The sequence below is a fragment of the Epinephelus moara genome, chromosome 1 (genome assembly GCF_006386435.1).
Source record: "Epinephelus moara isolate mb chromosome 1, YSFRI_EMoa_1.0, whole genome shotgun sequence".
NCBI classification, from domain to species: Eukaryota; Metazoa; Chordata; class Actinopteri; order Perciformes; family Serranidae; genus Epinephelus; species Epinephelus moara.
Window position 1 is genome coordinate 1,244,033 of NC_065506.1, and position 25,929 is coordinate 1,269,961.

The following is a 25,929-nucleotide window of genomic DNA, read 5'->3' on the forward strand; positions in this document are numbered from 1 at the left end:
ACATAGCCTGTTAATAAGGATATATTGATCATATCTAATATATGAGTGTTAAGTAAAGGTAAGACCTCCTTAAGTAGCCTAGCTGGGATGGGGTCTAAGAGACACGTTGATGATTTAGATGAAGAAATCACTGCGGTCAATTCTTGAAGAGAAATTGGGGAGAAGCAATCTAAATATATATTAGGTCTTACAGCTGTGTTTGAGGGCTGATAGGTACTATTTGAGGACAGGGGGTCATGAATTTTGCCTCTAATAGTTAGAATTTTGTCATTAAAAAAGCTCATAAAATCATTACTGCTAAGGGCTAAAGGAATACAAGGCTCGATAGAGGTTTGACTCTCAGTCAGCCTGGCTACAGTGTTGAAAAGAAACCTGGGGTTGTTCTTGTTTTCTTCTGTCAGTGCTGAGTAATAGTTTGCTCTGGCATTGCAAAGGCCCCTCTTATACGTTTTGAGACTGTCTGCCCAGATTAAACGAGATTCTTCCAGTTTGGTTAATCGCCAGTTCCTTTCAGATTTTCACGATTTTTGGGTTTGAGAGTTATACCAAGGAGCGAACTTTCTTTGCTTTGTTAACTTCTTTTTAAGAGGAGATACAGAGTTGAGTGTTGTTCGCAGCAAGCCTACGGCGCTGTCGACAAGATGATCAATTCGGGAGAGGTTAAAGTCGGTACGGGAAACCTCTGTTACTGAAGGACATGGTATTGAATTTAACGACGGAGTAATCATTTCCTTAAATATGATAAACATCTAGTATAGTAACTGTTGCTGAGTGGCGTGTAATCGAGTAAAAAGAAATCAAAAGTAATCACATAATGATCCGATAGTGTGTGTGTGTGTGCAATTGGGAAGGTTGTGGCAAATGTTTGGTGAGGCCACCAACAGTCACCAAACGTGGATTTGGGCTTAAGATTAATACAGGATGCATTGGTGGCCATGATGATATGTGGCATTCTCTGCTTTTAATAAGAGGAATAATGGAATGGAATATTTCTGTCCCTGCTGCAGTATTTGTCAGTCCATTCATGGAGGTGTGTGACACCATTGGTCTGGAAACCATGCATCTCAAAAAGACAGTGGTTCAACATACAGAAGGCCTATGTCATCCCAGAGGTCAACAATGCCTGGACAGTACACAATGAGGTTGTACTGAGTGCCGTATGTGATGAACCACTAATTGTGTCAGGAGGCTGCAGATATGACAGCCCAGGTCACAATGCTTCGTATGGCACCTACTTGCTCCTGGACATCAAGTCAAAGTTGGTGGTGGCATAGGAAACTGTAAAAGTCACAGAGGTGAAGAACAGTTATTGGCTTGAGGTGGATGGTCTGGACAGGTGCCTTTCCAAGGTGGGAGAGTATGATGTGGCCATATCTGTTTTGGCAACCGACTGCCATCCATTGGTACAGAAAGTCATGCCTCAGGAGTATAAATGCATACAGCATGAGTATGACCTCTGGCACACTGTGAAGTCTGTCAAAAACGACTGCTGCAGTGCCACAATGAGGAGTTGTCCGAGTGGATCAGAATGATCACAAACCATCTCTGGTTTTGTGTCACAACATGTGAGGGAAATATGACAAGGTTAAAGGAGAAGTGGATCTCAGTCCTGCATCACATAACCAATGTGCACCACTGGGTGTCTGGTGAGACAATCACGAAGTGTTAGCACCCTACCTACACCCCTGAGAAAGAGAGTCAGCGTCCATGACTCCTCCCTAGCTCTGCTGCCTTTCAGCACCTGCAGAAGATAGTGCTTGACAAGCAGCTCCTGAAGAAACTGGAAAAATCCACCCTAGGCATTCACACAGGACAGCTGGAAAGTCTTCACTCTTTGTGCACAAAGTACGCAACAAAGAGGAAGAAATTTCTGAGGGAGAGTTTGGAGGCACGTCTGCGTATTGCTGCACTGGATCACAACAGTAATATGAACAGGGAGACAGCTACAACAAAGAAAGGTGAGGAGCAACATAAACACCAGTACTCAAAGGCTGCTCAACAGTATGTGATAATCCCACTGAAAGTGGACAAGGATTATTCGTTCAGGAAGAACATTGTGGCAGGAGTGATCACTAGGTGTAAAAGTCCACATCCATCGGCGTAACATTACAGGAGCTGAAAACTGATCACCCTGGCCCAGCACAAAGGTGTGGAAAAACCGGAGAAGGCACTGTCTGTTGCCAAGCACCTGAGCAGACTTACATCCTCACAGCACCATAACACAGCTCACTGAGGAAGAGCAGAAAGATCAACACTAAATAATAAGTTCCTTAACAAGTTCAGCTGACTAACTGATTGATCCATAATTGTTCCGTTATTATAAGAATTAAGAATCAGAATTAATTTTGAGAAAAACATGTTCAAATTCAGAGTTCTATGGATTTCCATTACTGTAGGAACCCTGCAGAATGTTCTTTTGGTTTAACATATTTTTATATTCTGTTTTGAGATTGTAATCCAGTCTCCATCCTCTGTTTACAGTTGAAATCACTTATGTACATATGTCATATATCATATTACTGGAATAGGTCTTTCTTGCAGACAGTATTGATGTGTGAATTTTCCACAATTATAATATTAGTGCAAGTCCGAGCTCAGTTCAGTGTCAGACGCTTTTGTCATTAAATCACTACAATAATAATAACAATAACAACAACAACATTAATAATAATTAGAATAATAATTATTTGATGATAAACTTTCAGACATGTATTTGAGCAACACAACTACTAAATAGCATTTAAATGCACATTCAGCCACTTCATTAAATGTAAACAGTAAATCATATTTAATGGGAAGCACTTAAAAATCATCATACATATAGGCATACTCCAATCCATGGTACCCTGAGGAGGGAAAAACAGCCCTGATGAAGCTGACCACACAGGCTGGAATTGGGATCTGGTTCTTCTTCCCCAAATGGCACCTGTCCCAGAGGGTAAACTGCCTGTATCATAGAGCTTATCAGTCTATTGGTGTGCATGTTGTATAAATCTTACTATATAATGACGAAAACTCTGTCTGTCGTTGGGTGTGTGTGTGGGTGTGTCTGTTCCACGTTTTTCTCCTCACTGACTTGGTCAATCCATGTGAAATTTGGCACAGTGGTAGAGGGTCATGGGAGGATGCGAATGAAGCAATATTACAACAGTTGGCCAAAGGGGAGCTCTATAGCAACCGATTGANNGTGAACATAATCTAGGGACCAATATCTAAAGTTCCCTCTTGGCAAAAGTTGGAAAACTTACTAAAACTGAGCTTCTATAAGGCAATGACTTTAACCTCAACTACTAATGTACAGTTTTAGCCCACTAACTATCCCACTATTGGCAATGGTACTACTGAACTTTCAATAAAACAATCGTATTATCAAATTCATAAAAACTCTGTCTGAATAAATTGCTCTTCTTAATGGGTTCAGTTGACTATTTAATCTCCAATTTCCTATGACCTGTATCCCAAACACACACCATGTGAAACTGTGCGTGGGCAACTGTGCAGTCAATGGGTATGGACTAGTATAGGTATGTTTTCCATTTTTTTAACATTGTGACCTGACGAAGATCCAAGTAGGATCAAACGTTGTCATTATTAAACTTTTGTGGCTTGGAGTAAGTGTGCAGAAGTTACCTTTTTTTAATAGTCTTAGTATAATCACATGTATCCATACATTTCCTCTCCAGAACTGTTTGCTATTCATGCAGTCTCAATTTTTTAAGCGAAAGATATAACAGGGCGTCTTTTTTCTTTTATATATGTACACTTGTTAGAGTGTGAGAGTGAAAATTCATTTGGTAAATTATGTTAACTTGAGCCTTGCTTCATATCCACTTTTATGTATTATTCTATATCACCTACAAAGTACAAAATATTGAATCATACCTTTCAGATTCCAGACGTCAACTGTGTATTGCTAATCTCACTCAGAAGTTATTGAAGACGAACCCGACTGAATGTCTGAATATCCGACATTAAACTGTCTACGTCACGGTGTTTTGACAGCGGTTTCCCAAACGTTGGTTTCATAATGTGCGCAACATGATGTAAACAAACTACGTATAGAAAGCATTCATATGGCATTATATTGTTATGTCAGGCCTCACAGACATGTTCCCCATCTCACTGGCTCGTTCACCAGTAGCAGTATGTAACATAGTCAGCTATGTGAACCAGCGAACTAACGTTAGGTACCATTATTGGTAGCTAACAGCTGTTAGCGTCAACTAGCTAACGCTAAGGGTTAGCTAGTAATTAGTACCGGAGAAATGACATAAACAAAGACATTTCGGTCAGACAACAGCTAGGCTATATGTAAACAAACTGCACGTGGAAACATTGTTCGCATTGTATGTTATCATATTCCTGTCTCTGGCCAACACCATGTAGCATGTATTTGTTTTCTTTACTGCATATGGTTACTGGGTCATTCGCCTGTGGTTACAGCTAGCTTGACTTTTTTTTTTAATCAAGAAGAAAAAGGAGAAGGAATAGAAAAGGAGAAAATTATATAAATAATATATAATAAAAAAGTAAATGAAGTACACAAAAGTAAAAAAAATAAAATAAATAAATAAATAAAAATAATTAGTAAACACGAGTATTTTTAAATAAAGACATTAAACATAGTACAGACATTGATCGTTTTAAGAGATTTTTTGTTTTGTGAATGAGATAGAGTTGCTATGTATTGTTCTATTTCTGATTTGAATACCAAAAAGAGGTTTTTGTTTTGAGAATTTACACTTATGAATGTGGAATTTGGCAACAAATAAGATTAGATTTGTGAGGAAAAAAAGCATCAATGTCCTTCTTATTATAGTCAACATAGCCAAAAATGACATTTTGGTAGTATAGAGTAAAATTTGGGAAAATATTATTGATGACAAATGAATTAATGTCATGAATTAATGTTAATGTTAATTTTAATAGTTAATGTGTAAATTCACAAGACCAAAATAAGTGTGAGATGGTTTCCAGGTGCAAACCACAGAAAGAACAGTTCACATCAATGTACTGTTTAAACTTGTGTAAGAGCACTTTAATTGGGTAAAACCTGTGAAGCAGCTTGAAAGAGACTTCTTTGATTTTGTTTGTTAACAGGAACTTCTGTGGTAGGGACCAAATTTTATCCCAGTCAATGTTAGAGACAGATTTACTCCAGAAGAAGATTGCAGGGGAGGTGGAGACTAGATCTTGACTAGATTGGGATTGTTAGTCAACAAAACAATGTGAAGACATCACCTTGGCTCTAGGAACTATTTATGGAGATTTTCATAATTGTTTTATGTTGTCATAAACAAATGAGACTGCGAAAGAAGTAGTGGTTAGTTGGTGCTCCACAAGGAAATTACTTTACTTCACCGGAGGTAGCTGTTTATTAGTAGTTAGAACTTATTACATGGTCTACCTGTAAGCCATACAGTATATATCATTCCCAGTCTTTTTTAGCCGTATTTAGGGCTGAATATTATTCACAATCACGATTTTGGCTTCGCACATATATGAACATGATGAACATTTTGATGTTTAAAATGCATGTATGCTATGCTCTGCTACATATCAAATCAAGCGCCTCCTCACATAAGAGCAGCCTCCACTTTTAAAGAGCTGTCATGCTGCTACACGCGCATCCCACAGCAGCAGCCTGTAAAAAAATATTCCGGAATGCTATGACTGCAGACGGGCAAAACAAAAGTCATCTGTCATCAACCATCATCATTGGCTGTTTGAAAGTATTTTGGATTTCTGAGAGAACAAATCATGTGCAAATAGTGCATGAGATGTGTATTTGCGCAGCAAAGCAACACAACAAACTTGCAGCTGAAAAAGCCCAAAATCTGCAATGCAATAAATGCATGAAGGCCAAGAAGAATATTGTCTCCAAGGTCACCCCACTGATCAGTCCCCGTCAACTCACACATCCATGACAGTGACGCTGCAACACATCACAGTATCATGTCTGCAGTGGAAATACAGAGGTGGATAGGTATTCACACTGACGTCAGAACTTTACTTAAGTCTCATTTTGATGCAAGGAGTAGTAAATTAGCAGGAATGTAGCATAATGTGGAAGTGAAAGCAGTGCTCTGTTGTTTTAAATGTTATGGTGCAATAAAAATATATTGTCCCTAAAAACAGTGTACAATGGTGACAAATAAATAAAATAAATGTGCAGCCCAGACGGCATAATTAGTGACACAGCTGCTGTAGACTCTGTTTCTGATGTTCGGACTCAGGCTTGTTTTCTCTAATTTTACTGTGGTACAACAAATGAAGACACCATCAACATAATGTTCACCTCTGGCAGTCTTAATTGGCAGTTTGACGTATGAGGTAAATTTGTTGTCCTGTGTCCTGCAGGGCTCGCTGTCCCACCCCGAGCTGCTGGTTGCCGTAGAGATGCTGTCGTCGGTGGTTCTCATGAATGAGGCGATGGATGTTGGAGACCGAGCTGCCCTCTGGAAACAGCTGTCCAGCACCGTCACTGGGCTCAGTAATGTGGAGGATGAATATGCACAGAGGTGAGCACACACACTCACACTCACAATCACACACACACGCACACACACACACACACACACACACACACAGCAGGGGTCAGTGACACATTGTGTCAGAGGTCTTTGTATGCTTGTAACGCAGGCTGTTGATGTGTGTCTGTGTGCTCCTCAGGTACATGGATGAACTGATGCGTCTGAAGGCAGCAGCCAGAGATGAGGGCTGCGACTTCCTCACCTGGAACGACATTCAAGCCTGTATTGACCAAGTCAACCTGACTGTGCAGGAGGAGCATGAACGTAACTAGTGGTTGAATTGTTAATTTTTAACAAGGGGGATGCAATGTAGCTTTGATTTTTTTGCGTGCACACATCATCAAATATGTGCAAAATTAATCAAGATAAAGAAAAATGGCATGACCTGTACCTGCTGCCTTTAAAAACACAAATAATGCAGTAGTATTGCTATTGCAATACAGACAAAAAATATTTTAAAGTATAAATAAGAGTAGTTCTGAAATAGCTGTGAAAATTAATCTTAGAGTCACTCTTATCCTATAGACATTTCCTTAGCCAGTTATAATTACTCCTTACCTGTGAAGCCTTGGGCTGATAATTGGTGATGCTGTCAGGTCCCTGTCCTGATACCTGCCTGGTTTCTCCCTGTCCCTCTTCTATCTATTGCAATAATATAGATAATAAATGTGCAAAGCAAAATTTAGAAATAGAATTAAGAATAGTAGTGGTGACATAGCTATGGAAATTAATCGCACAGTCACTTTTATGCTATAGATATTTTCTCTCAGCCAGTTATAATCTCTCTTCACCTGTGAGGACCCTGCATCATCATCCTTGCTGGTCTCTGGTCCACTGTCGCCTCCCTGACCCTGCTCTTTCTATTGTGGCAATAAAGATTAAAAAAATATGTGCAAATCAATAGTGAGCACAAGTTCTGCGCAGAAATTAAGGAGGAGTGGGTTTATTCCTAGCATGAAACTAGCTAGAATGCGATTTAAGATAGGTAACAATAACATTCGTATTCTTGTTAACTATCTTAACTTAATATATTGGCATCTGTTAATTAGTCATCATTTAGCTAACATTATCTACATGCAACAGCATTACTCAACTTGCACGGTTTCTTTGGAAGAAACTGTGCAAGGTTTTTTGCTTCTTGCTGGCTGGTTTGCTGAACATAGTTAACACACAGCAGCACTGCCCAGCAGCACACGTTTGGTCTGTGATTGATTCAGATCACAACACGACAGCATGTGTATGCCGCCTGGTGCCGCCTACCCATGGTGCGCTTAAAGATGGCTTGGAAAAACACGTTATCACATGTTAAAAACGAATTGAACGGTTGTCGCGGCTGTAAAAAGTGCAGGGGACAGAGGGCACAGATACGGGAAGTACGGTGGACATGTTTCCTGTGTTCCCCCCTCAAATTACGTCTGTGCCTGCACACACAGATTCTAGATTAACAAGGGCGATGGTTTTTGGTCAAGGTTAACAAGGGGGATGCTTTTTGGTCAATTTTCTAACAAAGGGGATGGCATCCCCCCTCATCCCCCCTAAATTCGACCACTGAATGTAACTGACATCAGTTTACATCCATGTGTCAAAATTCTCCATTAAAAGTAACACACACACACTGACTCCAAAGCACAGATGGATATAAATAGACAACTATTGATCCAAATGACATCTTCATCAAGTCAGAATGTTTAAATATGGTTACCAGATAAGCTAACAGCTAATATATACACAGGTACAGTATGTGCCTTGTTAACTCATCGTAAAAGACACATTCAAACTGGACAGAAATGCCTCTCTACTTTTCCAACAGTCACCAACTCTGGTTTGGTCAAAATAAACTCTAGTCCACAGAGATCACCTAGAGCTGATTTACTTTTGTTCAATCACCCAACCCTACTGTGAATATTTCATGTTCAATCATTGTAGATATAACTTGTGTTAGAAAAAAAAATAAGATAGTGGAATACAGCTGTTTTTTTAATGATTAAGAAGTATAACAATATACCGGCATATTTGAAAGTAACATTTGTCCTGTTTTATTTAAGTACAGTTACATCTTTAATTGTCAGATGATGCCACATCTTGACTGATATTACAAATGTCTTTTTCTGTCCAATCTTCTGACTCACCCTCTCATATTATATTGTGATCCCAGACTCACAGAGTTTTATTAAGTCTGTCTGTTTGTTGGGTTGGGTACTGAACTCAGTACTTCAAAGGGTACCAACCAAATTACATCACTACTATTGAGTACCGATTCACATTGAATCTGTCGGTACCAAATATTGATACCTGACAGATCTGGGTGAGAACACCAAGCTTGGACAAAGGGTGGAAGTCTGAAGTCGGGAAACCAGCCATGGAGCTCTGCAGTCGCTCCATCAGCTTTACAGTGAGCCAGTGCTATCACTGTAACGCAGATCTGACACAGCAGTTTTGGCATCTGGTCTATTTTTTTTCTAGTATCACTGCTAGAAGAGCAGACACACACACACACACACACACACACACACGCAGACAGACAGAGACAGAAGATAAGCTTTGGGTGATTAGAAAAGAGCGGCGGAGCAGATTAATTCAATTCAATTTTATTTATAAGCCCAATATCACAAATCACAATTTTGCCTCACAGGGCTTTACAGCATACAACATCCCTCTGTCCCCTCACAGCGGATAAGGAAAAACTCCCCAAAAAAACCCTTTAACGGGGGAAAAATGGTAGAAACCTCAGGAAGAGCAACTGAAGAGGGATCCCTCTTCCAGGACGGACAGACAAGCAGTAGATGTCGTACAGAACAGATCTACATAATAAATTAACAGTAATCCATATGACACAATGAGACAGAAAGAGAGACAGAGAAAGATGCAGGACAGACGATAATGACAGTAGCTTACAACAACATTAATTACAGTAATAAAATGATAATTATAATTACGGCTATTGTGGTACAATAAGTTGGAGGTATATATTAATATATGATAGTATACATATGTGCCAATAATCATACGTATAATAACAGTAGAAGTATGACCAGAGTTGGGTAAGGGTTACTTTAAAAGTAATCAAATTACTTTACCGTGTTACCTTTTTGAAAAGTAAACAGTTACTTTACTGCGTTACTCCCTGAGTAAAGTAACTCCATCCATCCATCCATCCATCCATCCATCCATCTTCTAACCGCTTCATCCTCTTGAGGGTCGTGGGGGGGCTGGAGCCTATCCCAGCTGACATCGGGCGAGAGGTACACCCTGCACAGGTCGCCAGACTATCACAGGGCTGACACATAGAGACAGACAACCATTCACGCTCACATTCACACCTACGGACAATTTAGAGTTATCAATTAACCTAATCCCCAATCTGCATGTCTTTGGACTGTGGGAGGAAGCCGGAGTGCCCGGAGAGAACCCACGCTGACACGGGGAGAACATGCAAACTCCACACAGAGGGGTTCCCACACCCGGGATCGAACCGGGAACCCTCTTGCTGTGAGGCGACAGTGCTAACCACCATACCACCATGCCGCCCTGAAAAGTAACTCAAGTACTTTTAAAGTACCTTTGAGTATTCTACATTTCCTATTGGGCAATGGACCACAGAACAATAACTTCAATTTTGTCTGAATTTAATATAAGGAAATTGGTGCTCATCCAGGTTTAGTTAGTTGATTAGTTTGTTCTGGCTTTATCGATAAATACTAGGGGTGTCCCCGACTAAGAATTTTCATAGTCGAATCTGATTTGACAGATTTTTCCTTTAGCCGACTAATCGTCGAATCATGTTGTTTTCCCCCTCATTGATTAATGAGCTCATTTGTGTCAGTTTCCACTCCAGAGAAAAGAGCTAAAACACCCAAATAAACAAATTTAATTCTTCAGTTGGTATAATAAGATAATAATAATAAAAGTAAAAGGGTTATGATTTTATATTTATCTTTTTTCCTTTCACTTCATCAAGGTATGATGCTCTAGATAGCGCAGACGCGCTGCAGCCTCATCCATGTCTTTAACAGGAGTCGTTTCTGACTCGTCAGAACTTGTCATTTCATTCACAAATAAACATCCAAAAACATCATCAAAAGGTTTAGAAACAGTTTTCCTTCTTTCTGACTTCAAGTTACTTCATTAATCAACTCAGGTTCATACAAGTTCATCCACATGGACCATGCGTCACCGCTCTCAATTGTTTAGCCACATCGGACAAAAAGTAGCGAAATAAATAATCAGTCTATCAAGAAAACAATCAGCGGTGAAATTTGTTTCAAGACACTTCAGGTAAACGAATAATCCTTCAAAAAAGTTTGATTTGAGAGCACAAACCTCCTCCAAAGTGTTTGTTTATGCGCTCCGCCACCATAAATCATCACCACATGATTCTCGAGCGCGGCACCGCTGCTACTCACCGCTGCTACTCACCGCTGCTACTCACCGCTGCTTATCACCGCTGCTTATCACCGCTGCTTATCACCGCTCCCTCATGGGATGGGTCAAATGCGGAGAACAAATTTCACACACTCAGATGTGTGACAATCAGTGGGACTTTAACTTTAACTTTAAATCACTGTAGGCCTCGATGCTGCTCTGATGGTCCTGCAGCGCACTCACTCACCTCAGCTTATTTGGATTGAGCAACTGGGTGATTTATTCATGCGTAGTAATGATTATACCTACTGATTAAACGCACGTCATTTTAAATTTTTTATTAACAGAAATTAGGCTTATGTTTGTATCAAAATAGGCTATATATCATGAATTACTAAAAAACAAATACATTCTATGTCAAATCAAGATGTTCAGCAGCAGTGAGCACCCCCATATAGTCAGAATGGTATGGTCTTGTTTCACAACCACATTTTGCGATGATTCAACGGCGAGACTGGCAGTCAAATCAGACTTCTCCGAATCAAATCACCAAATCATCAACTATTCGGGGTCACCAATAATAAATATAATTGTATATCATCCGCATAACAATGGAAATTTACAGAGTGATTTCTAATGATGTTACCTAAAGGAAGCATATATAGAGTGAATAGGATTGGTCCGAGCACAGAACCTTGTTGAACTCCAAAACAAACTTTAGTATGTAAGGATGATTCATCGTGAACATGAACAAACTTAAAACGATCAGATAAATAAGATTTAAACCAGCTTAGTGCAGAACCTTTTAAGCCAATTAAATGTTCCAGTCTCTGTAGCAGAATTTGATGGTCAATTGTGTCAAATGCTGCACTAAGATCTAATAAAACAAGTACAGAGACGAGTCCTTTGTCTGAAGCAATCAGAAGATCATTTGTAATTTTAACTAGTGCTGTCTGAGTGCTATGATGCACTCTAAATCCTGACTGAAATTCCTCAAATAAATTATTATCATGGAGAAAATCACAAGGATCAAGGATCTTTGAAAGAAAGGAAGGATTAGATACTGGTCTATAGTTGGCTAACACCTCTGGATCCAGGGTGGGCTTTTTCAGGAGAGGTTTAATTACAGTTACCTTTAAAGACTGTGGTACATAGCCTGTTAATAAAGATATATTGATCATGTCTAATAAGTGAGTGTTAACTAAAGGTAAGACTTCTTTAAGTAGCCTAGTTGGGATGGGGTCTAAGAGACACGTTGATGATTTAGATGAAGAAATCACTGCAGTCAATTGTTGAGGAGAAATCGGGGAGAAGCAATCTAAATATATATTAGGTCTTACAGCTGTGTTTGAGGGCAGATAGGTACTATCTGAGGACAGGAGGTCATGAATTTTGCCGCTAATAGTTAGAATTTTGTCATTGTCATTAGCATTTTAATCTGCTACGTCACTACAGCTTGTTTAGAAAAGTATTTTTTGTTATTACAGAGAAAGTAAAGCACTGTAAAGGTGTACTGTTTGGTACAGACACTGAATTACAGGTACTGGAACTGGTGTTGGGTTGAATGTGAACAGTACCCGAACCTAACTGCATCTGCTTGTGTTTTTGTGCAGGTATCGCTGCCATTGGACTGATCAATGAGGCTCTAGGTGAAGGGGATCCCATGAAGACTCTGAACATGCTGCAGAACCCCTCAGCCAAGCTCACAGATGTGGACCCATCTGTGGCTCAACACTACCATGACAAAATGCTGGAGGCCCGCAGAGAGAAGGCTCATGTAAGACACCAACACAACACAACACACACAGTCTGGCTTTTTGACAGCTGCTGTAGTGACATGGATGTAGAACGTACAGGTTATCTTCTAAAGATAAGTATTAGGTTTGGATAAATATAAAGTTTATTCTGGGTGGCATGTCTGTGTCCTGGTCTCTCCTTTTGTGATCTGCTTTTCTGTGTGTATTTAGTATTCAGGGACCATTATGCAAACACTTGATTTAGCTCCAGGCTACAGTTACATCCAGACTTTTTACTGCAGCTCCAACAGTTGAAAGCTGTCAGGGCTATATACATTATGACTGGGCATATGATATGTATAGTTGTATTTTAATGATTCTAATGAATATAGTTATAGTAATGATAAAGGGAGGCCTGTTTCCTGCTTAAACAAGCTGTTAGGGGCCAAAACGTACAGCTGTTTGAAGTTCAGTATTTGAAGGGATGTGCCTATTGTGCCCTTTATATTACTGTGAAAACAGTGAGTTTCTTCTTCAAACAACTGTATTTGAGTTTCTCACCTAACAAGGATTTTCATGAGATTATATTTGAACACATCATGATAACATCATAATTAACCCTCGCTTAATGCTCATTTTTACTGAATAGAGCTAGAATTTATCATAACGTATGTCAATGCAACCTCCATTACATGTAAATTCCGGCCACTTGCTGCTAACAGCTAATAATAACTAGTTCTCCTCCTGCCGATTTCAACACAGATTTGTTTTTCACAATGTAGCATTATCGGGGAAACCATAGTGTAGCAAACCCTAGGTCAGACAATGGTGAAGCATACTGATGTTTTCGAAAGTCTTAAATTATGTTCAGCCGTCATCCATATTATTTGAACACCATTGTTAAATTTCTCCTTCTAAAACACCTTTTCTCTAGAAAACACCGTAAGACACACACACAAATAAATAAAATTAGCTCTTACCCATGTGCAAACATAACCATAATCCATAAATACCTTGTCAAATACATAATAGCATAAATTACAATATCACCAATATGTTCCTTTAAACCCTCATGAAACAAGAAAGCCAGTATCACCATGATGTTACCAGAGTCAATCAGATGCAGAGTAGGGCAGGTCTTGCCAACAAAAGCCAGTAGCGAAAGCAGCAAGCAGAATAAACTGAGGGATTAGTATGTGGTGTCATAAGGAAATGCTTCCCTTGTCTACATGCCTTGGTGTGGCGCTGGTGTCAGTCACATTACTTGTTGCAGAGTTTTTCCTGGGAAAAGAGCTTGTAACTTTTGTGGATGCTACCGTGCTACTCGGTCCATTAATCAGCTTCACTACTGAAAAGCTATTTGACTCAAGAAGTAGTGATGTTACCACCATACTACTGAGAAATGTAGTTAAGTTAGTAACACCGCTACTTGTAGTAATGCTAAAGCCAAACACTATCAAAACAGGAGTCCACAAACCAATGGGTGATGCCATGGAAGCTGTGCCCATTATTTTATACAGTCTATGCCCGTGACTCATCAGTAGTTAGTTTACCATGTACTTTCATCGTAAAGGCATCTCAGGAAAGATCTCTGTTCGTTCTAAACCAATTTTCTATTGTCCCTGGGACAACAAGACAGTTACTCTGGACTGCGCAAAATTGACATGACACAACAGAAAAACATTGGCCACTGCCATCGGTGAATGTCATTGTATTTTTTGATATGCCCCATGGCAGTCAAAAATATTCACACAAAATAAATCTGTGCATCCCTAAATATTTGCTCTCATTCAGGCAGTAAGATATTGGATAAGAGCTCAGATATCTGCTCCAGTTTGTTTAGAATTCCTGCACCTGAATAACAGTCAGTATTTTTTATTACCAATAAGTAATCCATACCCTCAAATGAAGAATATTGCATGCATATTCCCAAGTGGAGGTGTTAACAATTTTTTTATTCCAATTAAAGCATTTTATATTTTTGATATAAATGGATACTGAAAAAATATATATAGTTTTTGATACCATGATGCTAATTTGAAGCAGCCAGCCCTACTTTGAGCCCAAAATGAATCACATTATATATTGTCATATTCTCTGTTTGTTTTGGAATAAGCAGCTGTTGCCATCATTGATGGCTTGATTAATTGTTTCTTAAGTGTACATGTTAAAGAGTTCTGGATGTTCAAATGATGTATTTCTGTATTATTGTGATATGTGGTCATAGCTCAGTGGGATCATAGAGCCATCGTGGTTGCAGATGGCTCCTTGTGACTCAGGGCTCTGAAGCCCATATGACACCATCAGACTGCTGATGCAATGTTGCAGTCATCTCTCCCTTGCTTACTTCCTGTCTGTATCTGACCTGTCTCTCTCTCTCTTTCTGTCTGTCTCTTCTGAGATTTGACCTGTCTTTTCTCATTTTATCACTACTCTTCGGTTTCACATGTGCATCTGTGAATCCAGAGGACACACACTGAACAGAAGCATTGTCTCTCTGGAGAGCAGATCATCAGCGCCTTGCTCTCTCTGAATCATTTGCCTGCATCTTTACATTAGAAAGGCCAGCTGATGAATATTGAGATGAGATATTGGCCATGGAGATGTCTACCTTCTCTCCAGTACGCTTGTTGTGCTCAAAGTGCCCCCCAAAAAAAAGAAAAAGAAAAAAAAAAGAGAAAAACCTAACAGAAATGTCTCTTTCCAGAAATCATGACCCAGTTATTCAAGATAATCCACAGACCTTGTTGTGAACAGTTTCATGTAGGAACTGTTTTCTTTCTTCCAAACTACACCCACTAATTTTATCACCGCACAGAAGGAATCGTGCATCTAACGTTTGCTGAGCAAGTTAACCCCTTTTACACTGCCTGTTAAAGGCGGGAATATTGCACTGTTACACCACCTTGCTGTTCTATATAAAAGATAGAATCGTGGAATCAGACGATAGAGTTGTCTTCCCTCTGAGCCAAGAGTAGAGGTAGTAACAGCCCTGAAACAATATCTGTACAAAAGGGACAGCCAGCAGGACAGGATTATAGGTGGCATGGGTGTGATGTTTTGATGATGTGTTATGTGTGCGTCCTACCATGGGTGTAACTTGCAATTTTTATTTGTTTGTTTCTTGCCTTTGTATCAGTCAGTGTTCCCTTTCTCAGTCTTTAAATTCTGAGGTTTTCGCCAGTCCGTGAATGTAGCGCAGGCAGAATTCAGTGTTTTCCTCAGCAGCAGTCTTAGGCATTTTGAGTCACAGGATAATTGAACAATCGATCCGAATACAGATTAGATCAGATCGCTGGTTGAGAGGAGCAGCTGTTTGTGAGTGAAAGCAAACTTTTAGACCCAGCACAAAGAATGGTTAAGGTGCCTGATATTCTGCTGCTCTGTGCTGCGAGAATGTGAAGTAATTGATAACTGTATATATTCCAACAGCATGCCTAATGAACGGTCCAGCTCCAAAAATGGAAAATCAAAATGTGACAGCAGATGTTTTATTCATAGCGGGCATCCACAAATAAATAATTGAGAGGGAAACCCTTGGTCCAGGAGCTCCTTACCTCTGAGCAGAGGACCAGATCAGCTCCCATTTTACAGGGATGGTAAATGAATGTTATTGCCATGTTAATGCCATTGTTATTGTTTATAGAGCACTACCGATGCATGTGTTATATGTCACACTAGAGGCTGACACTGTTGTATTACATGTCATGTGCATCACGCCTCTTTTGATTGCCTGCATGCTGTCTGAAATCACACACTGCGGCGGCATGATGCTGCCGTTTTTTGGTTCTGTGTAAAAATGCAAAAAATTCAGGGAAAAGGAAGAATATGTATTTTTGATTTTGGCGTGAACTGTTCTTCAAGAACATGGTCTGTAAATATTCTCAGTGTATCCATTTTAGTCCTGAGTCTGTTTTTATTCTGTGTAAATACAGATAAAGGACGTCTGTTATCAAGCCGGACTCCAAAATACTCTGTCTGTGCCCACACTGTTTCAAAAGTCAATAGCCATCAGTTATATCTTAACCCTTGAATACATCATGTGGGAACTTGTCATACTTTCGTAACTTAACCCAGAAAACAAAAAAAACAACAAAAAAAACAGGAGAGATAAAGAAAGCACAGTATTTTCCTGCAGATTTCACAGCCGTTGGAAATAACAAGCCAGGCTTCAGTCATTTGCTTCCATAAAAGGGCAGAAAGCTGACCACTGTAATAAATGGGCCAGACCAACAGGCACAAGCACACGCACACACACACACACACACACACACACACACAAAATCCTCTGGTTGTTGATTAGGGAATGTGGCCATTTGAGGCGATTAGCTAAAGGCAGAGGAAGTAGTTAGGGTAGTGTGAGCTTCCTGTTGGGTTTCAAGGGGTTAGTGCCGAAAAGATATTCCCAGCTGAGAGGGAAGGATCATCGGAGGTGGGATCGACTGAGGAAAAAAAAAAATCTTTATCTGCAGTTATATTGAGTTAATATCAATGTCTGGTGTAAATTTTATGTGAATACCTGCATTGGAAATATGTTTAATGAAAAAAAAAAATTGACGCACTGAATACTTATATCCCCCACTGTATGTGTGTGTCTTCAAGCTCTCCATGTTTATGTCCCTTTTGACATGATAGATGTGAATGACCTCGTGGTTTTCCAAGAAGTAAAAAAATGCAGCTTGTACCTCCTCTGTTTCTATGATGTGCTTATAAGTATAACTACACCAAGCTATGCCCAATTCCTCATCCAGTCCCCCTGCCCACTCTGGCACCACACCCTGCCTTGCACCTTCCGCCAGCTGCAGGGACTCATCACCCACACACAAATAAGTACCAAGTACAGCTGCCAAGTGCAAACATACAAACACTTATCAGCGCTGGCCCAGGCTGCAGGTACAGCTCTGTTTATTATAAAGATGGAGCTCATTTGAGTCCTGCTGCATGCTGGTGCAACTCCCCTTCCCTTACATAAGAAACCTTCAAAATCGGGTATCACAAATTTCACAAACACACATACCCACATATAGACAATCCTCCCCTCGTCTACCGTGACGCACAATATAAAGGGGTGGGACACATGGTGGGGGAGGCTGTAACCAATGAGTTGCCTGTTGGAGCAGGCTCTAGAAAGTAGCAGCGTGTAGCACACAGCTGCCAGACACATTATACAGAGACAGAGTATGCCATCTGGCTGCAGTGTCATATAACTACAGTCATACAGCTGAACTCAGTGTTTAGGTCTTGCTGTGGTCTGTATGCTGAGAAAACACTGTTAAAAAACTTCTATTGGTAATATTTCTTGCATCTTTAAGTCTGTGGTGCTGCCAGTGATTGAAGAAGTACGCTAATCTTTTACTTAAGTGAAAGCAGCAATGTCACAGTAAAGAAATACCTGTAACAGGTATAAGTCCTGCATTCAAAATTTTATTTAAAGTTCAAAAATTTTGGCATCAAATTATATGAAGTATCAAAAGTAAAACCATGCATTATGCAGAGTGGCTAATTTCAGAATAATATATGTTATAATTATTGATGCATGAATGTGTTCATCACTAGTGTTGCAGTTGGTAAAGGGGAGCTAATTTTAATGACTTTAAATTCTGCTGGGTAGTTTCATCTATAATGCACTTATTCTTCGGTAATGTTTTGTATTAATAATCTAAATCTGTATGGTAACTTAAGTTTTAAAATCAATATGATGATGATCAATATGAAGTAAAAAGTACAAAAGATGAGATCTGAGATAAAGTGAAGTAGGAAGTATAAAGTAGAAGCAAACTGAATTACTCAAGTAAATCACAAGTACCTCAAAAGTGTACTTAATTAGTAGTATAGTACTTGAATAAATGTACTTAGTCACTTTCCACCTCTAGGTGTGGTGTATTTTTCTGTTCTTATGGCCAATTGTGGTGACAGTATGTCTGCATGTTTCTAGCTGCTACAGGAGCAGGTAATAGTTTAAATGTGTCATTACCTCGAACCAAAAAGCAAAGGCTTCTCAGTTGCAACTTTAGAGAACATTCACAGAGCTATCCCCACCAACTGTAGCAGGAAAACAGACCAGAATACATGCAACTGTAAGAGATGGTGTAAGCTGAATACTGGGTGCAGCTGCACACATTTAACCCACAGCTGACTTAACGCAGTTTGAAAGACTTCATTGTTCCACTCCTGAAAAAGTCTACTGGATTTTTTTGTAATGTGAATGAAAATTGCATCCTGTAGTTATCAAACAATACGGGACTGTGGATTATAGAAGAACTAGCAGGGAGAATCTGTGAAACCCATTTTAAGATAGAACTAAAATGAGTTGATAGACACATGCCAGGAGGATGGGTGTATTTGCTATTAACAAAAGGGCTTCTAATTATCTCAGCCCTCTTGTGCACTGTTTATGCCTAATATCTGGCTATTCCTTTTTTGGCCAGCGGCAGGGAGAGTAATGCCTGTCTTCATCTTAATAAAGGCTGGTGAAAACCTCACAGATAGCACTGGAAATAAATCAAGGACTTTATTGTGCTGTTTCCAACAAAGTCTGATATGTTATATTTTAACTATATCAGGATGTTGTTAATAAACCAAACCATGATGACAACAACCACACACAACCTAACGACCTAAAAAACCATCATACATTCAAGGGTTCCATTGGTATGAGATTTTCACGGTACGATAACTGTCTCAGAAAATATTGTGGTTTCATGATGTTGCAGAATTATTGTCAGTCAGAATGAACCCTGAAGGAATGAAAACAGAAGGGTTACTTTTGGGAGAACAAACGTTTTATTACTATAATTGAAACTTGAAAGCATTTTGTTAATGGAAGTATGTTCTGTCTCCCCTTAGACAATAACAAAAATAAAGGGGAGATTCTCCGTCCAGTCGCATTTTTTTTGTTTAATATCGTAGATAAGCAAGTGAACACAGTATGATAACCATCAACTTTTACATCATAGTATACCCTAAAACTTGTATATTGGTTAGGGGTGCACGATATTGGATTTTTTGCCGATATCTGATATGCCGATATGTAACGACTAATTTGGCCAAGAACATATATGGATATATCCACACTTTTCCCCATCTTTTCCCACCACCTTTTTTAGGGGCGGCTGTGGCTCAGAGGTAGAGCGGGTCGTCCTCCAATCAGTTCCTCCAGTCTGCATGTCGAAGTATCCTGGAGCAAGATACTTAACCCCAAATTGCTCCCGATGACTGTTCCATTGTTGTGTGAATGTGTTAAAAAACTGAGTAGCAGGTGGCACCCTGTATGGTAGCCTCGGCTACCAGTGTGTGAATGGGTGAATGTGACTCGTAGTGTAAAGCTCTGAGTGGTCACATGACAAGGAAGGCACAATACAAATGCAGGTGCGCGCGCATGTGCATGTGCTTGCTGTGTCCTGTTTGTTTCTGAACATATTTGCACGTGTCCTTCCAGGAGACCCAGGACCCCTCTGCTGTGCTGTGGCTGGATGAGATCCAGGATGCCATTCTGAAGGCGAACCAGGATACACAGGAGGCTTTACACTGTGAGAACACGCACTCTCTTTTCATTTTACTGGAGCTATTTTTATATATGATTGCAGAACATTTGCTATCCATCTGTTTATCAGTGTTCCTGTTTATCAGTTATCAGGGAAATCTCTTAAAGTCTGACATATTTAAATCTCTGTGGTTATAATGTACAGTAAAAAGATTTCCTTATGAAAATATGCAGGCCTACCACCATGTCCTAACAACATGTAAGCATCTCTCTGTCCACACTGAATACATTAAATATGTACTGCTGTTACGTCATAAGCAAACCACATAGGACATCAGCATTTTCAGTTGAGATCATTACCAGAAACGTTCAGCTCCAGTTTGAAGGTTTGCAGGTCAGGTTTGGGTCATTGATTAATGCATTTTTTTGCTGGTCAGGTAGGGTGGATTGGCTCTCATAATGGGCTGGGTTGGTTCTGTGTCTGTATCTGCAGTCTCGCAGTCTATCCAGGCTATCAATGAGGCAGTTGATAGTGGCGATCCAGCTCAGACCCTAGCTGCTCTGCGGAACCCTGAGGCAGGACTGTATGGCGTTACCTCTGAGTGTGCCCAGACCTACCAGGATGACCTGTCCAAGATCAAAGACAAGAAAAAAGAAGAAGGTGAGGAGAAAATCTAGGGATGACAAAAATAGTGAGAATTGTTGTACTTGTCAATAATTCTTAAGAAATTCAGAGGAGTGATGCATCTTTTCAGTGGTTTCTGTTTTTTAAAGGGGGACTGTTCTGCTTATTTTCTGTTACACATACAGTGGGTACGGAAAGTATTCAGACCCCTTTAAATTTTTCACTCTTTGTTTCATTGCAGCCATTTGCTAAAATCAAAAAAGTTCATTTTATTCCTCATGAATGTACACTCAGCACCCCATCTTGACAGAAAAAAACAGAAATGTAGAAATTTTTGCAAATTTATTAAAAAAGAAAAACTGAAATATCACATGGTCATAAGTATTCAGACCCTTTGCTGTGACACCCATATTTAACTCACATGCTGTCCATTTCTTCTGATCCTCCTTGAGATGGTTCTGCTCCTTCATTGGAGTCCAGCTGTGTTTAATTAAACTGATTGGACTTGATTAGGAAAGGCACACACCTGTCTATATAAGACCTTACAGCTCACAGTGCATGTCAGAGCAAATGAGAATCATGAGGTCGAAGGAACTGCCCAAGGAGCTCAGAGACAGAATTGTGGCAAGGCACAGATCTGGCCAAGGTTACAAAAGAATTTCTGCAGCACTCAAGGTTCCTAAGAGCACAGTGGCCTCCATAATCCTTAAATGGAAGAAGTTTGGGACGACCAGAACTCTTCCTAGACCTGGCCGTCCAGCCAAACTGAGCAATCGTGGGAGAAGAGCCTTGGTGAGAGAGGTAAAGAAGAACCCAAAGATCACTGTGGCTGAACTCCAGAGATGCAGTAGGGAGATGGGAGAAAGTTCCACAAAGTCAACTATCACTGCAGCCCTCCACCAGTCGGGGCTTTATGGCAGAGTGGCCCGACGGAAGCCTCTCCTCAGTGCAAGACATATGAAAGCCCGCATAGAGTTTGCCAAAAAACACATGAAGGACTCCCAGACTATGAGAAATAAGATTCTCTGGTCTGATGAGACCAAGATTGAACTTTTTGGCGTTAATTCTAAGCGGTATGTGTGGAGAAAACCAGGCACTGCTCATCACCTGCCCAATACAGTCCCAACAGTGAAACATGGTGGTGGCAGCATCATGCTATGGGGGTGTTTTTCAGCTGCAGGGACAGGACGACTGGTTGCAATTGAAGGAAAGATGAATGCGGCCAAGTACAGAGATATCCTGGAAGAAAACCTCTTCCAGAGTGCTCAGGACCTCAGACTGGGCCGAAGGTTCACCTTCCAACAAGACAATGACCCTAAGCACGCACCTAAAATGACAAAGGAGTGGCTTCGGAACAACTCTGTGACCACTCTTGACTGGCCCAGCCAGAGCCCTGACCTAAACCCAATTGAGCATCTCTGGAGAGACCTGAAAATGGCTGTCCACCAACGTTCACCATCCAACCTGACAGAACTGGAGAGGATCTGCAAGGAAGAATGGCAGAGGATCCCCAAATCCAGGTGTGAAAAACTTGTTGCATCATTCCCAAGAAGACTCATGGCTGTACTAGCTCAAAAGGGTGCTTCTACTCAATACTGAGCAAAGGGTCTGAATACTTATGACCATGTGATATTTCAGTTTTTCTTTTTTAATAAATTTGCAAAAATTTCTACATTTCTGTTTTTTTCTGTCAAGATGGGGTGCTGAGTGTACATTCATGAGGAATAAAATGAACTTTTTTGATTTTAGTAAATGGCTGCAATGAAACAAAGAGTGAAAAATTTAAAGGGGTCTGAATACTTTCTGTACCCACTGTATAATGTAACAGTGTAGAGTGTGGCCAGATTTTCAAATAATGAGGTAAACATATGTAAAAGAAATCCCTGTGTGTAAAAACCTCAGGCTTTTGACTGTTGTGAATACTCTGTTTCCAGTGGGTTTTTCTTCTGAGACAAGCTTACATCAGATTGCGACTAATTTTTTTATATGTTCAACTGCGCCAGGCATTTTACTACAAGTGTTTATATTACATACACTGTCGCGTCTAGCTACATGCTAACATCAGGGAAACACGTAATTTTAGTTGTCTGAGTTGTTATTTCTCCCTGTTATGGTGAGTTTTGACGGGAGAAAGTGCTGCTACACAGTCATTTCCTGATTTCAAGTGCACTGCTATATGTAGCAACATGCTGTTGTCAGGGAAACCTGTTAACTTGGTTGCTGTGTTAATTTCTCCCCAGTTTTGTATCATATTCTTGCTTGAACACATCTGGTTGTGAAGATTTTGGTTTAGAAGCCATTATTGTTCCTTTTTTACAGTAGAAAGCGCCGCTGTACTCAGTTACAGTGATTTCCTTAGCTGCAATAAAAGTTCAAAGACACTGAGATGCAGATGACCTGGAAATGCTGACCAATCGGAGCAGACTGGGTTTTTTCGGGAGGGTGTCTTAAAAGCCCCGTTTCCACCAAGCACTTTCAGTATGGTACCTTTGGAACCAAAACTAACCCTGCAGACATGGTGCGTAGACCCTTGGTCCGTTTAGCATTTCCACAGCAAGCAGTACTCTTAAATGTTGGCAGGGTTGTTGTCACTCACTGCTTCGTCCGGCACCGGTGACACAGATGTATGTCTGCACCTCATTTATCACTGACAGAACGACTCTGCACGCAGACATTTTCAGAACAAAATAGAACAGGCTGCAGTGAGAGTCTCTCTCCATGGGATATTTAAAAATAGTGGGTTTGTGCATTTAGTCCCTCCTAGGCAGGCGATCACATAATCAGGTCAAAATTAAAATGTATTTTGAAACGCTTGAAGACCCACTCATTATTTAAAGTGTTTGTCATCCATAAGAGGTTAGCTCTATCTTTTAGTACCAGATCTGTGTGCTAGGTAGCCCAACAGAGGGATGAGCAAAACTGGGGACTGAACTGAACTGTACCGGACTGCTTGGTGGGAGTGGGGCTGAAGAGACAGGCTCTAAAACAGAGCATTTCAGACAGAACAGAATCCAGGTGTTTCAGCACAAGCATTATGGGGGAAAAAGGGTGTTTTTTGAACATTAAAGCATGTAAACTAGCACAAAGCCAAAATATAAGTACGAACCTGGATTACAAATACATCTGAAGATGCTTCCCCTTCATTCACCTTAAGTGAATGTAGCCTTGGCCAGGAGGAGTTGATGTCATCAGGCGATACCCATCGTTCATTGGGTGTTTCGACCCTTAACCGCAACACCCTCCTGGTGGTGGGTCAGCAGTGGTGGCCAAATCACTGCCCATCTCCTCCTCCTGGCTTGTGCAACAGATGAGTCAGCTGCCCACTTGCATCCTGATCTTGTGATAACGCCTGCATGTCTGACCTGTTCATCCTGGGAGTCTCTGTATGTCATTACGACTCTGCACTTTGCAACCTTAACTTTTTCCACCATGGATGACAGAGGATGTTGGAGCTGCCCTGATCTTATGTAGAGGCCTACTGTAGTGAAGCTTGGAGGGATTCCCAACCACCTTCGGAGGTACTTATTGATCTTCCTCTCCACTCCTTCTATGCTTGTCATAGGAATTTCATACACAGTCAACAGCCACATGAGTCTTGGCAACAGTCCGTGTTGGTAAAGCCATGCTTTAAACTTCCCCGGGAGCCCTGATTTTTTGATCCTCCTCAGCCATTCCTCTGTCTGCTTTTCTGTACTGGCGATGTTGTTCCTGTCAGTAAGTGAAGCATCGAACCACTTTCCCAGGCATTTGATTGGATTCTTCTCTATCGATGGAATCACTTCCCCTTGTACATGCAGCTTGCACCTGTTGGTCAATTTCCCATTCCTGATCACCATACTCCTGGATTTCTTTGGCTTAAACTTAATTCTAGCCCACGTTGCCATGTGGTCCAGAACAGTTAGCACCCACCTCGCCTCCACATGGGTTGTGATTGTCACAGTAAGGTTGTCCATGTAACCTCTTATTGGGGATTGTCGGATGCCTGACTCCATTTTTGGACCCCGAGCTTCTTTCCCCGCAGCTGTTATTAGGAGGTTAACTCCCATGATGAAGAGGATGGGGGACATAGTGCAGCCAGTTACGATCCCCTTTTCCAGGCTTTGCCACTGAGTTGTAAAAAGGGCTATCTTGAATCGTAGCTGGATTCCGCCAAAGTAGCTGGTGATCATTCCCTTGATGTGGTGAGGGATGTGGTAGTGGTCTAATGCTACATGGATGAGGGCATGAGGGATTGATCCGTAGGCATTCCAGCCAGACAACAGTCAGGTTGCCATTGCTGGCTTTGGCCTCCCGGATCATCTGACTGAGAACTCCGGTGTTTTTCCACACATCCAGAGAAGCCTGGGATTCCACCTTTTTGGATAGCGGTGTCGATGTATCTGTTCTGTGTCATGTATGAGGTCATCCTCTTGGCCAGTACAGAAAAGAAGATTTGCCTTCTACACTTAGCAGTGACATTGTTATGAATTGGTCAGCGGTTGAGGAGTTCTCTTCCTTTGGCACGAAACAGCCCTCTGCCTTCTTCCAACATGATGGAATGGTGCCCTTTCTCCAGATCCTCCGTAACAGCTTTCACAGCCTCCGAAGGAGCATTATGCATTTCTTATATACCTTGTAGAGTATACCACTTGGGCCAGGGCCAGATCCTGTTCTGGCCTTCTTCACCATCTCTTGGACTTACTTCCAGGATGGTTCACTGATGTTGAGCTCTTTTTCTGGGGTCTTAATGCTGTTGATGTCTGGGTTGGCATCCAGGGCTTGGTTTCTGGAGATGTCATTGTGGGTCTCCCTCTAGAACACCTCCACATCTTCTCTGGGGCTGGTCAGCCTTCCAGATTTTGCTTCACCCAGCAGTGTTCTGGTGAATTGGAAGGGGTCTTTGGTGAACTGTGATCTTTTCTTCTCCCTATCCTTCCTCTTTTTCCAAGTGCTTTCTGCTCTTCAGAGTCTGCAGAGGTGTTCCCGGAGTTGAATCGTCAGATCCTTGATGCCTTCCCTTTCATCAGCAGGGGCTCTTTTGAACTGCTTGGTGAGCATCTTGATTTCTTCACTCAAATGATGGATTTGCCTTTCTCTTCTGCTTGGCTGGTGTGCAGACTTGATGTTAACTTTCTTATCTTAGATTCCAAAACGCTCCCTTGCCAGATTGTATGTTATTGTTGTGAGAGTATTGACTTTCTGCTCAGCTGT

The 25,929-nt window shown here is 40.8% G+C and overlaps 1 protein-coding gene across 1 annotated transcript in view; it reads left to right on the forward strand.

The window, feature by feature from the left end:
* Positions 1-25,929, forward strand: part of iqgap1 (IQ motif containing GTPase activating protein 1) — a 120,424-nt gene that overhangs the window by 70,150 nt on the left and 24,345 nt on the right. The window contains exons 13-17 of the mRNA XM_050041067.1: positions 6,361-6,521; positions 6,673-6,797; positions 12,509-12,672; positions 20,070-20,160; positions 20,608-20,775. Coding sequence (XP_049897024.1) covers positions 6,361-6,521; positions 6,673-6,797; positions 12,509-12,672; positions 20,070-20,160; positions 20,608-20,775 — 709 coding nt within the window. The remainder of the gene's footprint in view (positions 1-6,360; positions 6,522-6,672; positions 6,798-12,508; positions 12,673-20,069; positions 20,161-20,607; positions 20,776-25,929) is intronic.